Genomic DNA, 15163 nt, shown 5'->3' with positions numbered 1-15163 from the left:
CGCCCTCAAGAATCCCAGATCTCTATTCTCTAAGTGTCAGCAGGCCGCCCCTCACCAATGTGCTGCTTAAAAGTGCTCTCCAGCCGAGGACCTGCCGTCCAAAGGATGAGGAGCAAGGAAGGTAGTCTTGTGATCCTATGGGTGGGTGTTTAGCTATCCATAGCAGCTTCTAAGGTAGGAAATGGCAAAAATGCAGGGAAGGGCTTCCTGCAAATGGCACTTCCTTGGTACTTTTGGGAGGAGAATAAATGTGGGAGTTGTGGGGGTCATTATGTGTTGGGGCCTCTTGCCAGCACAGCAAATTCCCTGCCAGGGCTTCCAAAGGCCTTTTCCCTCTGCCTGGGCAGCTCAAGCAAGCGCTGAAGGATTCTATCAGGATCCAGGACTGACCTTGCATTGAGACTGAGAAACCTGTCTTGACAGATGTAGAGTGGTCCCTAACAGGCCGTGATGGCGCATGCCTTTGATTTCAGGGCTTGGGAGGCAGAGGCAGTTGCTTTGAGGCCAGACTGGTCTACTGAGCAAGTTCCAGGGTTCCAGGGATACACAGAGAAACCCAGTCTTAAGAACCAAACCCAAACCGAACCGAACCGAACCGAACCGAACCAAACCAAACCAAACCAAATCAAACCAAACACCAAAGAGTAGTCCCCAAGTGGAGTGTTCCTGACTGAGGCAGTCATTTTTAGGGATCCTTAGCTGTGTGTATCCACTCTTACGATGTGGATAAAGTCTAGGGACGCAGCCGTGAAATGAAGGTGATGGGTGCAATGAAAGGCGGTGGTGAAGGCTGAAGAATTGATAAATGACATTTCTGGAGTCTGAGGAAGGCTCCCTCTGCCTTCAGGAACACCATCGCCAGCCCTGCTGTATAGGTAGAGCTGCCCTCTGCTGGAGCAGACAGGCATTACACACAACATACTCTGATCTGAAGCCAGTCTGCTCCAACTGGGTTAGCTCAGGCTTCCTGTCTTTCCTTGACCACAGTTGTGTCCTTATTGTTGAGATTAAGATGCCTGCCAGCCCATCTTAAACTGGCCGCTAGAGGGCTTGCTCCAAACCATCACAGTTGCCACTCAGCTGCCTCCCCAGAAAGGACCCCCCAAAGCATTCTCGGATAGCTGGTTCTCATTCCCAGAAGCACCCTTTGCTCTTTCCCCACAGGCCCTGTGGCATTTACTGGTGATGCCAGGGCTGGTTCTCTACAATTCCAGTCCTCCTATTCAACTGTCAAGACAGCCTGGTTGCTGCTCTCCAGGCTGAGTGAATGCTGTTTTCCACCTGCTCCCGATCCTGTTCCCATTCTAGGACTAGTGACTCCTTATCATAATCCACTGGTCCCCTGCAGCAGAGGGTCTCTATGCTCCACATCCTTCTGGCACTCCAGTGAGAACCTGGCAGGTGGTAGATTCTGAGCAAATGTGTGTTGAAGCTTTTAGAGCATGTCAGGGCAGAGAGGGGAACTTCATTCATGGAACCTGGCAGTATCACCCCATCGAACCCAGACCTTCCGCAGAGTGGCTTTGTGTCCCTGGACATCACCTTTTTCTGGGCTAGTTCTTCATGTTTTAGGTGGTTTCTCTGCTCCTGAGCTGTTGCAGCCTCCGAGCAGTATGAAGCTAGGGTTCTGAGTTAGAGCTTACAACTCTTTTGCAGGGGGCTTTCTTCTGTGACCTGGTACTCATCTATGCCATCAGAAAGAGTGAGTTTTACCGAGACAAGAAGTTTGAAAAAGTGAGGTGAGTTAACCTTCCTCCCTGTGGCCCAAGAGGGCCTCCCCAGCCCATGGCTAGAGCCTCATCTGGCTGGTTCTGGGTTGGGTGTGTACATGGCATGCTATGAGGGTCTGCCTCACAAGACTGGGATTGGTTCAGAACACTTGGGAAAGAAGAAGTCTCTCCAGGATGCATGGCAGAAGAATTCTTTACAGGAGGGTTTTACACAAGCCCCATGCCTCCTTTGGCCTCAGTTTTTCCATCTGTGAGATGAGAACACTGGTTTATACAAATGGACTTGGGTCCAGAGGCCTGAGGTTGAAGGGATAAATGTGTATGTGTGTGTGTGTGTGTGTGTGTGTGTGTGCACTTCACACTGGAACACAGAACACAGCATGGAGGGGATGCTGGGTCTGGGGTGACAAGAAAGGAAAGGAGTTCTTGCCTTGTCCTTGGAGAAGGCATTCTGGAGGAGCTGGGACCAGAATGAGGAGTTGGGTCAGACAACATGCCCTTCCTCAGCCCCAGCATACAGTCTGTGGGTGCAGGGCGGACCTGCGCGATTTGTCTGCATTGCCCCAGAAGCAGCCTGAATCTAGCTGGCACAGCACACCTGGCCACAGGCTGCTCTGCTGGAGGAAGGAGTGTGGCGCAGCTGGGGGTGTAGTTCTCTCTTAGTACACCAAGAAGGTTGTGGCCATGTCTCACCCAGGGGTCAGAAGGAAGAAGCCAATGTTGAGGTTGAGGCCAATGAGCTGGAGCAGGAGCCGCCAGAGAACAAGCCACTGGAGGGAGTTCAGCAGGACGAACAGCTGCCAGAGCTTGCCCAGAGTGGCAGGAAGCAGAACAGCAACTGCCAGGAGATCTTTGAGCTTGCCAGGTGAGGGTCTGTGGAGCCAGTGGGGACCCGCCTCTGCAGAGAGGGTGTTGGGATTCCCTCCAGAAGGAGTTTCCCAGTCCTAGGATGGTCCTTCTCAGCCCCATTCCCACTCCTTGCTAAGGCTGGGTACCCTCCAGCCCGCAGCTGGGTCAGGGCGGGGAAAAGCTGAGATACAGCCTGGGATGGAGCTAAAGAGAGAAAGGTGGAGGCTGCGGGCTGCAGCAGTGAGGCCAGGCTGAGGGATCTAAGCACAGCTGTTCCCGGAGCTGTCACTGCCTGGTCCCCCGCCTGAGCCCCTAACCTGCAGGTCCACCTTACTTGTCTGGCACAGCCTTACAGCTGTGGGCGGCTCTGTGCGACCCAGTCCTCAGTCTAAACCCTGGCATGCATCTCAGCTGTGGCTAGGATGGTGTTCTTTCTTCCTGGCTGTGCCTGCCTGCTCATTGCCAGAGAGAGGCCATGACTGCTATGTACTCTCAGAAAGGCCATGCTTGTGAGAGTTCCTGACTGCCTTCTCTCTGCCTCTTTGTGCACCCCTCCCCCAAGGTCTGGCCTCCAGGAGAACACCATCCTGTACTCGAAGCAGCCACAGATCTTGCAAACAGTGAGGACGTAGCCAGAGCTCTTGGCAGACAACAGATTCAAAGATGATGGGGCCAGGACAGGCCGCAGCTCTGAACTGGGAAGAAGCATCTTGGCGCTTGCTCAGGATAGGGCTTCTGGGAACAGCCCCCTCAACCCCATCCAGCTTGGGTGGGATCCTTTTGCAGCTTTTTGTTGTGTGGAGGGCTCCGGGTGGCCAGAGTGGCTTAGATACAGAAAGGAGGCACATGGGCAGGATGAGGGCTTCAGTGGTACGAGACTGTTTACCTGAACCAGCTGGACATGCATTTATTCATACAGTCAGTACACATGTATCAGTGCATGCTGAACTTTAATCCTATCTGAGAGGCTTAAATGAGACGCTGACCTGGCCCTAGGGTGGGGCACATACATGTCACTCTCACCAAAGACATCACAGCCAGCCCAGACAGTCTGGCCTTCCTTCAGCCTCTAGCCAAGACTTTGACAAGTCCCTGCAGAGAATGATGGTTATTAAAAAAAAAAAAAAAAACACAAACAAACAACAACAACAAAAAAAAACAACAAAACTGTTGGATGACATCCAGGGGACATTTAGCTCTACCCCATATGTAAAATTTAAAGGTGGCCAAGGCGGCACCTGGAAACTCCTGGAGCTCCAGGTGACCCAGGGGAGGGAAGGCAGGTAAGCCACTAGCTCGTTCTCTGAGAAACAGACTTGCCTGTGTGATTCGGCTCTTGCTGCTTGGCGGGTCCCTGACTGACTTGTTTCTGCTTTCGAAGCTCAGCCTGGATGCACTGATGTGATAAAGGGTAACACCCGGACCTGCGTCCCATGCCTTCGCCATTGCATTGCATTTCATGGAACTCAGAGTGGGGTCCATGGACCGCACTCATTCTCCAGAGAGCCTGACAAAAATGCAGGAGAGGTGGCAGGCCTCTCCCTAACGCTACCCACATGAATTTCCCTGAGATCCCAAGTGATTTGTAAGCACATGTTGTTAATGCAGCTTGGGTGACTTACACATGCTGCCCAGGGACCAAGCAGTCCCTCTCCCATACCCTGTTTTGTTTTTGTTTTGAGGCAGGGTCTCTATGTGGTTGTGGCTATCCTGGAACTCTATATGTAGACCAGGCTAGCCTCACAGAAACCTGCCTGCCCACTGAGTGCTGGAACTAAAGGTGAGTGTCTCTACACTGGCTTTCCCTCTTCACTCAGAAGACAGCAGTTCACTCAGTTTATTTAAATCCAAACATTTTGTTGAGGTAATACCCAATCTAATTCAAAATTTAAAGGTTCACAAGCATAGAAGTAGCCAGGCATAGTGGTGAACACCTTTAATTCCAGCACTTGGGAGGCAGAGGCAGGTGGATCTCTGGGCTTGAGGCCAGCCCAGTTGATGTAGCTAGTTCTGTGCTGTTTTTGTTTGTTTGTTTTTAAGACATCTCTTTCTTTCTTTTTCTTTCTTTCTTTCTTTCTTTCTTTCTTTCTTTCTTTTTCTTTCTTTCTTTCTTTCTTTCTTTCTTTCTTTCTTTCTCTCTCTCTCTCTCTTTTTCTTTCTTCTCTTCCTCCCTCCCTCCCTCCTTCCCTCCCTCCCTCCCTCCCTTCCTTCCTTCCTTCCTTCCTTCCTTCCTTCCTTCCTTCCTTCCTTCCTTCCTTTCTTCCTTTCTTTTTTCCTGAGGCTCCATCTGGCTACCTTGCCACTCCTTCAGGAAATACTCTGTTCTTATAGGAACTAATTAGGTGTCAGGAACAGACTTGGGAGCCATTTAAATAGAGGGCTGGGGAGCTAGCAGGCGTGTCCTCCCTTATCCCATGGAGGGTCTCTGCAAGAATCCAAGGCAAGAAACCCAGAGCTCAGCATCTGTGGACCAAGTTGTCAACTGTCAAGTTCTACCTTGAGGTTGAGTCCCAGGTGATGTCTGGGTGCTTCTCTAGACACCAGGGAGCCCCTCTCTAGGAGGGCCCCTACTCCACATGCAGCCTTGCAGGTGGTAATCAGAAGAGGCCTGGCAGCTGGGTGAGCAATGCACACCTGTAGACCTAGCATGTGGGAGGTGCAGTGGGTCCAAGCTCAGGAATGTCAACCTGGGCAACAGAGAGTGAGGGAGGTCCCCTTCCAAAAAAGAAAAAAGGCTGGAGGGCTGAAGCGTGGCTGTTCTTTCAGAAAACCCAGGTTCAATTCCCAGCACTCATATGATGGCTCACAACCTCCTGTAACTTTAGTTTAAGGGAATCAGATGCCTTGTTCTGGCCTCTGTGGGCACCAGGCACAGAGTGGTGCATAGACAGACATGCAGGCAAAACACCCATACATGTGGAAATAATTAAAAAAATGTTCTTAGCTTGCTGTGGTGGTACAGGACTTTAATCCCAGCACTGGGTGGCAGAGCAAGTGAATCTCTTGAGTTGAGGCCAGTCTGGTCAACAGAGCAGGTTCCAGGATAACCAGAGTTATGTAGTGTCTGGAAAAACAAAAAATAAATCAATCAATAGTAAAAAAAAGAGGGATAGAAAGGAGGGCTGTTGCCACTGGGGCAGGGGCAGTGGTGTTCACAGCAGGACCTCTTCCAAGGCAAGCAGCACCCTTGTCTGTGTCTGGAGATGTCACCAAGCCATTCCTTCTAAAAGTGAAAGCCTGGACAATCCACTTTGGCAGCTGACTTCCTTGTTACTCAGCGTGTCAGTTCTGTTCAGGAGCAAACAAGAGGGCCACGGGTCATGGCTGTGCAGAGCTTGGCTCCTCCTGCTATTACTTTGAAATGGCTTAGGGACAGTCCACTCTTTTTTTTTTTTAATCGGAATGAAAATGCCTTTTCCTAGCTATTGTCAGCAAATACTGAGCTCTCGTGACGTGTCCTGTCTTTGCAGGTGTTGCACTAAGTTCTGACACTGGACAATACAGCTGTCCCTTACGTGTTTCCAGTCTAGCAGGAGGTCAGTCCCCATCCCACCCTCCCACCAGGTTTCTCTCTGCAGCCCTGGCCTTGCTCTGCAGACCAGGCTGGCCTCGACCTCAGTGTTCTGCCTGCCTTTGTCCTGAATGCTGGGTTTAGAGGCATTCACCACCACTGCCTAGCCTGTGAGGTGTTCTTTTAATCTACTGAGGTCAAGCACTTCACTCCTGACAAGTCTGTTAACTTGTTCCTTCTGGGCCAGCGAAATTATCTAGGTCGACTCTTGGATGCATATTAGGGGCCCAAGCTTAGAAAGGCCCCCTTAGATCTTATTACAGCAGCTCACAGGGCTGCCTACTTTGCCAAGGTTGCCTGTGGCAGCCCCTTCTCCCCCACACTTCTTGCCTTCTGCATAACCTTGGTATAAGTCAGCTCATCCATCTTATGGAAACCAGCAGCTTAGAGGAAAAACCAAAAACCCCAGGGGTCTCCTCCGAAGCCCAGGCTTGCCTCAAACTCCTGATCCCCATCATAGCCTCTATGGGTGGAACCAGGCTTTTAAATCAGGAACTGGAATTCCTAAGCTTGAAGAAACACTTTATTCCCTTTTGGGCACTTCTTGGCTTACTGGCTACAGTCCTAGCCCAAGAGCTCCTTCCTATTCTTATCTTCCAGGATCTGAAGAATTCCTTGTGTCAATCCCTAGCCCAAACTAGGCCATCTAGTATTGTCCTAACAGTTATTTCATGCCTTTGGGAGCCAACAAGAAACTGATACACTGGGTGCCAGCAGTGTGACACGGTAATCAGCCATGAAAGCGAATGGGTCCTAGCTCCCTCATTTCCATCGGCTGTCCTCAGTGGGGAGTCCACCATGAAGGTGGAACATAACTTGTTCAGGTGTCTGAGTCCCCAGCCACAGCATCTTTCAGCTGAATGGGGCTCCACTTAGCCACACCCTCCCCCTCTGCCAGCTGGTCTTCCTTCAGCCAGCATAAAGTAAAATGGACCAAGACGGCAGGCACTTTCTGGGACCTGTCTGACATATGTGTTTTTGGACACTTATTTGGCTTTAAAATAATAAAAGGCACCAATTTTAAACATCTTTCTTTTTTTTCCTTTTAGGCTTTACCCCACATAGGAAACTGTAAGGTTAGACATAAAAAGGTACACACAAGAAACAATAACATGTATTACTTTCCTTGTTACCATGCAAAGACAGTCAAGTCAAAGTATGGGGATTCTTTACAGTTTGTGTGTGTGTGCCTCAGTGTGCTTGTAATGGTCAGAGTTGGGTTTTCATTTTGACAATGGGGTCATCAGGCTTGGTAGCAGACACTTACTGGCTGAGCCATCTTGCCGGCCCTAAGTAGACTCTTGAAAAGATGCTAAAAGACAAGGAAGGAGATGGCTCAGTGGTTAAGAGCATTTGCTGTTCTTCCATCAGACCTGAGTTCTGTTCCTAGCACAACTGTAACTCCAGCTTCAGGGAGCTGGTAGCTCAGGCCCACGAACATACAGACATACATATCTACATAGAATTAAGAAAAACCGATAAAGCTAGTACTTCTATTGGATAAATGCTGTCAAGTACTTGAAATTAATTTACCCTCTGCTCAAAACTGATAGGGATATAAAGTCAGTCACCACATATTTTAAAGCCGCAAACATTTGCAACAAATTTACTGTTTAACTACAGGACTGAGCCCTTCCCACCTAAGAGGTGGGAGCTATATAATCCATGCATGTAAGGGTTTTCAGCAGTGGGTACTTTGGGACGGGGAGGTACTGTGACCTCAGCTTCCTGGCATGACATGCAAGCATGTGGCCCAGAACCTCGAACAGGATTCAGGTCTGAGTATCCAGGGATTACGGGGATTAAACCAATTCACGTAACTCCTACATTTTTCAAAGACTTCCACTAATGTCTTGATTCATGGACTCAAGGACTTCTATGACTGGTCAGGATTACTGTCATGGTCTAGTAAAAGGCCACCATCCTCCTGCCTTGTGGGTCTTCATGCTCTTTTCTCAAAGTAGCCTCTTCTTATTTTATTTGGTTGATATTTAAGCTTTTAGTCTCAGATATAATGCTATTTCTTCAAGCCTTCCTTGACTCCATTCCCAAACCTAGTCCAGACTTGGTACTTCTGTGTATTCTTTCGTGGCATCTGTAAAATCAGGCAACCCTAGTCTCCCCAGTTAGACTATAAATTCCATGTGCAACGTGTTTATCACAAGTCTAACACAATTATTTATTTTCAGTTAAACCTTCCTTGCAAGAAAGGATTACAAATGAACATATAGTCAGAGGCATTACACTCAACAAACTCATGTGATTAAATGGCCACATAACCTATTTAATTGCCACAGGACACATTTTAGAAAAATAGCTTGCATTTCTTCTTATAGGAAAGGCAGCTAGCTGAGACCAGGCAACTGGAACTTGGCTGATTTCATCCATACCTGAAAGCAGTGGTTATTGGGAGGGGATGATGGAAAGATATACTCATCCAATACAGCACAGAGATTTAACTGGGTCCTGGCTCTGCACCTTTCCAGGTGAGCTACCCCTGGCAGAGAAACCTCTCTGTGCCTCAGGTTCTTCAGAGGAGGTTAACAGTAACATCTCTATAGAGTTATTGCTAGAATTAAAACATGACCGATGTAAAAAGTATGAGGCACAATGCCTGCACATAGAGAACACTTAGTAACAAGAGCTGTTACCAGTTCTTAAGATGTTAACGTTAATGTTCTCTCATGTAAGCCCTATAGGTCCCTCTGGACATACTAGGTGTAAATCCAAGACAATTACAGGCTATGTGGCCTAGTGCCTGCTCTCCAGGGAGCAAATCTTGGCGACTTCAATGCGTGGCTAAACATTAAGGCAGGAAAGAACTCGACAAGGTTCACACTTCATTTAATCTGAAGAATATTACAGGCTCTCTGTCTTCAGATATAAATTATAACAGTACAGAACAAGCAGCGAATTCGAACAATTTAAAAACTAAGTAAGTCTACACGGTGTTAATTTCTGGCAGGAATCTTGCCAATGTTCTTTTAAGTCACCCCTGCCCTCATTTCAGTAGACGTGCACCATGCCATAGAGGAATGTCCAAAAGAGGACGTAGGTGAAGAGGCCTCCGATGAGGCCTCCTGTAAAGAGAGGTCTTCGTGACTTAAAATATTTGTTCCACCTCCTTCCTGCTTTGAGAATCAGGAGCAAGGAGAGCAGGACGGAGGCAAGCAGGTAGAAGATGAAGCCGTAGAGGCCGGTGAGGCCGAGGATGCCGGCTGTGGCCCCCGACAGCGCTGACACTGAGGTCCGGCAGTAATCCAGGACGGCGGCGTTGCCTCGCACGGCCGCCTCGCTGACGAACGGCGGCCCTTCCCGCTTGGCCACCACCGCGGCCATCGCACCCGCCGCGGCTCGGCTTCTGCCTTCTCGCGGACTCACGCGGAACTGCGGAGAAAACCAAGTTACAAGTGGCGCCCGAAGCCCGGCGAGTTGAGCGCACGGCGCCTCCTCCCCCTGGGGCTTCCGCGCCTCCGACCCCGTGCCTGGGGCCTCTGATCTCCACGGGCCGCCGAAGCTGAGGCTCGAGCCGGCCTGGGACAGCAGCACGCCCGCCGGGCTCGCTGAGTTACCTGGAACACAGCGGCACACAGTCCCCTGTGCTTCCTCAGACAGGAAAAACTGGAGCGTCCCCCGCCGCCATCTTGCGCTGGAGACTGCTGGGAGGACTGAGGTTGCGCAGGCGCACAAACTCCGCCCGCGCCTCCACGCTTGCGCCCCGGGCACGCTCCTCCTCCCGCCCACAAGTCCTGGGACTCCCGAGAGCCGAACGGCGCTCTGGCTGCTGATTGGCTGGAGCCTTCTTAAGTATTCATGAGGGGGCGGGCCGAGCAGGGCTGCCCTTTGTTAACCAGGGAGGGCGCGGCCGCGGGCATTCTAGCTGCTGGTCTCACCGGGTGCTGTCGGCTTGTCAGTTTTGGGTCGAAATGTCCTACGTCCCTGGCCAGCCTGTCACCGCCGTAGTGGTGAGTGCGCTCGCGCGGGCTCCTTCTCCTCCTGGCTAACCCCCATTTCGCAGAGCGGCAAACTGACATCCTAGACAGGCTGAGAAAATATAGGAGCCAGGCGCCCGCGTGCGCTGCGGTGAGCAGAGCCCCAGTTTGGGCTTAGTGCTGCAGCCGTGCCTGCCCGGAGGAGTGGCTGGGACCTAAGAGCCTCCTGGGAGCTTGGGCAGAGGCCAGATCCCGTGCCCTGCCGCCGCCCGGTGGATACCTTTCAGTAGGCGCGGAACGGGAGGACGCAGGAGAAAGGCCGGTCCGTGGGAGTGTTAGAAAACTCCCCTGCCCTGGGCCTCCGTGTCCCCAGCTGGGCGGCCGTCGGGGGCGGGCGCCGACGTGAGTCGCAGCCTCTGGAATGAGGAAGCGTTTCCTCTGCCCCAGCCGGCAGTGCTGCCGCCGCCGAGCCGGAGGAGATTTAGGGGGTGGGGCTGGCCAGAGTTTGTCCTAGCAGCCCCTTCCCCCTTCTCATCCGGCCACGCTCTGGGGACCGACCCCTCGAGGGCTAAGGCTTGGTCTCTTGAACTTTTCAAGATACTCAGCCCTTGGTGCATGACAGTTAACCTTTTAGCCTTTTACCGGCTCGCCTGCTGGGTTTGTTTTGTGTATCAGGCGCAACAGGAGGGAGGGCGTAGATCTGAACACCAAGGTCACCGTCTGAAGGAGCCTGCAGACGTGGTTATGCTTCCCAGAGAGACGCTTCAGTGCTCAGCCATGAAGGAAGATTTCTGGAAGGAGCTAGATCTCTCCCCAGGCAGGGCCTTACTCTTAACTCTAAACTGGCCTTGAACTTCTGGCAGCCCTCCCGCCCTGGCCTTCTAAGTGTTGGAGTCACAGGTGTGAGTCAACAAGCTCCACAGTCCTAACTTTGGATCTGTAGGGATGGGCCATATTAGACTAGAGTACTGAGGAGCTCCCAGAGTCAAGAGGGTGGGGACGAGGCCTCTGATAAAGGTGGCTTGGAAGGGTGAGCTGAGCCTCAGCGCCGGCCTGGGATAGAGGGAACTATTTCTGGGCCAGTGGACAGCTTCCTGGTTTTCACTCCGCTTGTACAAGCCGGGTTTTTCTAGGATTCCTCCCTACTTGCTCCAGAAAGGAGTCCAGGCTTGACTCTATCTGGAAAAAAAGGGGGTAAGGACCTAGGAGAGCCATTTTGCTGCCTGACTTTTCCCTGAAACCAGTGACCGGGCTTTATCCCTTTTTGGACTTTGTTGTGAAGGTAGGTGTAAGATACACCTGGAGGTACTTACACTTTTGGGCAGGAAGCCCTACGCAAATGGGCCTTAGGATCATGTTTCTTCCTCTTCCCTCTTGGCAGGGCAGGCAGTCTTAAGGCTGTTGGCACAGTCCTCCAATCCTAATGGCAGGTGCATGCCTGAGCATAAGCAGGCAGATCTGGCCTTTGTAAGTCTTGATTGCTCATGGGGTGGAGATGCTTCCACCTAGTCTCACCCTCTCAAGTAGAGTGAACATCTTGATTTGGTTACAGCCACTTTACGGCCTTTCCCCTGCACTCTAGCCCCAGAGATCTGCCTCCAGGACCTGTGCAGAAGGCTCCTGACACTGCACTCTACTGGGTTCCCACAGTGATGGTTGTGTTCATCTAGACTGGTTCTCAAACTTCCAAATGCTGTGTCCCTTTAATACAGTTCATGTTGTGATACCCTCCCTCCCCAAATTACTTTTGTTGCTACTGCCTATTGTTTTACTACTGTTATGAATAGCAATGTAAATATGTTTTCTGATGGTCTTAGGTGACCCTTGTGAAAGGGTCATTCAACCCTGCACCGCAGGGTCAGTACCCACAGATTGAAAAGCATTGATCTAGACATGATAGGGTATCCTGCTTCAGTTCCTCATGGTCAGTTCTTGTTTGTGGATCACCACTTATAAGCAGCGCATGCTCTCAGGCCTCCATATCCTACCCATGAATCCATCCCCTACTGATAACTCCAGAGGCCATCCTAGCATCAATGCCTTATCCTACTCCTGCCTTCTTTTTGAGTACCAGTAGGTTAAAGATTGTGGTCCGGTGGTGACACTATCATTTCTCAAAGCTGGGTACAAATGATCCTACCTTTGCTGAAGCCTTTTGAAGTCCAGAAAGTTACCGCTACTGCTCTCTGTTAAAATTCTCAACTTTGGAGGAAACCTCTAGTGGCTGCAGGATGCTTTCTGAGGCTCCTCAAAGGCCTCAGTTGGAGACCTCAACCCCAGAGAATGCCTGAGAGCCCTGGAATACTGTTACACCGCATGCACACACAGGACCTGAGGATTGGGGAGATTATATGACTAGCCTACACCCCACAGTCTCATCTTTCAGCCCCATCTCTCTAGTCCCGTGCCTGTGCTTGGCACACTTGTCTCCTTGGCCAGGAAGCACTTCTCTACTTATCCCATGTACTTCCTGGCTTGCATGATCTCTGGTATGGCTTGTTCAGCAATCTGAGCTGCCTCAGCAAGTGTCTGCACCTTCTCAGGGCTTGATCTCCTGTTCTGGGTGGTTCCCTCTGCCCCCAAAAGATGGGCATCTTTTCTGTAGTAGCCACAGTACTCTCTGCCTCTTAGACAAGAGCAGGCCCAGAATACATATTGATCAAGGATGCAAAATGGGTGGGAAAAGTTGCAGGCAAAGGGTATATGTGTGTGTGGGGGTCTATGTGGCTGTGTTGAGACCCAACTGCCAACCTCCCAGACAGCTGATCAGTTGGATTTCTGCAGAGGGCCCTGAGCCCCAACCTCTTGGCATAGTTCTAAGCTGGCCAAGCAATGTGAAGTTGCTGCTGGGCACAGAGATTAATCTCTCTCCACTTACCTACCCATTACCCTCAACTAGTTTTTTCTTTCACCAGCAAAGAGTTGAAATTCATAAATTGCGTCAAGGTGAGAATTTAATCCTGGGCTTCAGTATTGGAGGTGGAATTGACCAGGACCCTTCCCAGAATCCCTTCTCGGAAGATAAAACAGACAAGGTGAGCAGTACTATGGTCCCAGACCTCCCCACGCAGCACAGAAGCCTGAGGTGGCAGCTTTTTTCTTCCTGGGCCTGTGTGGAAAGAACAGACTCTCCCCCCCTCCCCCCCTTAGACAATCCTAAATGATCTGGTGGGATTAGGTAGAAGGCGTGCTGAGACAGCGTGGAAGAGCAGAGGTGCCATCATCAGTACTGGCCCCCTGGCTGTCACGGCACAGTCCATGTGGTGTATGTGTTGGTAGGAAAGGTAGGGACAGGGACAAAGGACTTTCTGAGAATATGTCAGGAGGGGCTCTGTGGGTGGAGAGCCAATGTAGTGCCCACAGGACTTTACCTGCATTGCCTCTTTCCAGGGTATTTACGTCACACGAGTGTCTGAAGGAGGTCCTGCTGAAATTGCCGGGCTGCAGATTGGAGACAAGATCATGCAGGTACAGTTGTCCCAGGGGAGGAAAACAAGGTCTGGATGAGAGGGCCTGAAGCACTTGGGTTTAGGGCTGACCTCAGAGCTTCATAGAGAGGAGCACCTCATTGAAATGGGTTTCAGAAGCTATGCTGATTTTGCCCCTAAGGAAGCTGGTTGTCCTGTGTGCCTCTGCTAGAATGCTGGGCATCTCAACTTTAGGGGATATTAGCCTGGGGTCCTCAAAACCCTGTTTCCAGATTCTAGAGGGTGAAGAGCTGAGGAGCCTGTGTTTTCTCCTTGGACCAGGTGAATGGCTGGGATATGACCATGGTCACTCATGACCAAGCTCGGAAGCGGCTCACCAAGCGCTCGGAGGAGGTGGTGCGTCTGCTAGTGACTCGGCAGTCTCTGCAGAAGGCTGTACAGCAGTCCATGCTGTCTTAGCAGTCGGCCAGTCTTGACGTGTGCCTGCCAACCTTTTTGTACAGTGACAACACATCCACGCTCTGTTGTATTTCTTTCTGGCTTCTGCTGTGTGCTGGGTCCCAGCTCTGAGGGTTAATGACTGATCCCAAAGGTCCAAGCCAACCTTTCTATCCCTCACCCCCCAGTCAGAGGCCACGGGACCAGTGCTCTCTCTTGGATACTGAGGATTGGAAGTAAGGGCCTAGAGTAGTATCCAGTCTTCAGTAACCATAGTCTCCATCCGAGACCAGCTCCTTGACCACAGCAGGGGCTGAGCAGTCAGGAAACACCTCTGAGAGCTGCCAAAGCTTGAAAATGCCAGGCTGGGCCATTTCCCCTATTTGCTCTGGTTGACGGGCTTGGCCCTGCCCTGTGTCATCTCCATCTCCTCAGTGCCTCTCCCCATAATTCCCCTATCATGGTGCCCAGCCTGGGGCTGGACCCACATATGCCAGAGACAGCATGAAGGCCACCTGGATGGAAGAGGGCAGGCTCCCACTACCTTCATTCCCCTAATGGGTGCTGGCCTCCCCAGGGTCTACCTGCTTACATGATTTATACAAGTTTCGAGACTGACATTTCAGGGCAGCTCTCAGAATTGCCATTTTTCTCTACACCTGTGGATTTAGCTTTTGTATTTTTTAAGTCTCAACTTTGATACAAAGTGTTTTTATCTTACTGTTTGGAAAAGCCAATTCTCCTTTTGAATTTAGCTTACTAATTCACACACCTGGAAGCAGCAACTTGTAGCATGTGACCAAGCCAGTTGGTTACTATGGAAATGGGAAAGTATGATGCTATCCCATGCTCAACACTTGTACCCAATAAACAAAGCTGGAATTCACCAGGGGTTTCTGCTGAGATGCTGGGTGTCTCGGAGGGTGGTTTGGTTTTAAGGATGTCTAGCCTATCATCTCCTGTTCTGGGGCAAAGCCCAACTCCTAGGCCTATTTGTTTCTGCTGGTACCTTAGAAACCTCACTGGGGTACACTATGCCTTTGTAGAGATGCTTGTGGAAATGTCTGCAAGCGCCTTTACTGCCGTTATGGGGATTCTGGAGTGTGTCTGTCGTAAGTGTCACAGTGAAACACTCATGTGCCTCTCGTGTAGCATAGCTTCAGTTCCCACTTGAGAGGAACCTCACAGGCACATGGGTTTATGAGAGAACCCAGA

At 50.8% G+C, this 15163-nt stretch overlaps 3 protein-coding genes across 3 annotated transcripts in view; 2 read left to right on the top strand and 1 right to left on the bottom strand.

The window, feature by feature from the left end:
• The window catches only part of P2rx5 (purinergic receptor P2X 5), an 11399-nt gene extending 7397 nt beyond the window's left edge, over positions 1 to 4002 (top strand). The window contains exons 11-13 of the mRNA XM_055597288.1: positions 1657 to 1739; positions 2428 to 2595; positions 3142 to 4002. Of these exons, the coding sequence (XP_055453263.1) occupies positions 1657 to 1739; positions 2428 to 2595; positions 3142 to 3211 (321 nt within the window). The 3' untranslated portion in view covers positions 3212 to 4002. The remainder of the gene's footprint in view (positions 1 to 1656; positions 1740 to 2427; positions 2596 to 3141) is intronic.
• A 4975-nt stretch (positions 4003 to 8977) lies between these two features.
• Emc6 (ER membrane protein complex subunit 6) lies at positions 8978 to 9831 on the bottom strand. Its single transcript, XM_055597302.1, has 2 exons — positions 9723 to 9831; positions 8978 to 9537 (listed from the first exon to the last, which is right to left on the bottom strand). Exon 2 carries the CDS (start codon positions 9487 to 9489, stop codon positions 9157 to 9159), a length of 333 nt encoding a protein of 110 aa, XP_055453277.1. The 5' UTR covers positions 9490 to 9537; positions 9723 to 9831; the 3' UTR covers positions 8978 to 9156.
• Positions 9832 to 10006: 175 nt separating this feature from the next.
• Tax1bp3 (Tax1 binding protein 3) lies at positions 10007 to 14834 on the top strand. Its single transcript, XM_055597301.1, has 4 exons — positions 10007 to 10115; positions 12998 to 13117; positions 13473 to 13550; positions 13832 to 14834. Exons 1-4 carry the CDS (start codon positions 10077 to 10079, stop codon positions 13967 to 13969), a joined length of 375 nt encoding a protein of 124 aa, XP_055453276.1. The 5' UTR covers positions 10007 to 10076; the 3' UTR covers positions 13970 to 14834.
• The last annotated feature ends 329 nt before the right edge of the window (positions 14835 to 15163 follow it).

Source organism: Psammomys obesus, unplaced genomic scaffold (genome assembly GCF_907164565.1).
Source record: "Psammomys obesus unplaced genomic scaffold, mPsaObe1.curated_primary_1811, whole genome shotgun sequence".
NCBI lineage: Eukaryota > Metazoa > Chordata > Mammalia > Rodentia > Muridae > Psammomys > Psammomys obesus.
This window is presented reverse-complemented; position numbering and strand designations above follow the sequence as displayed.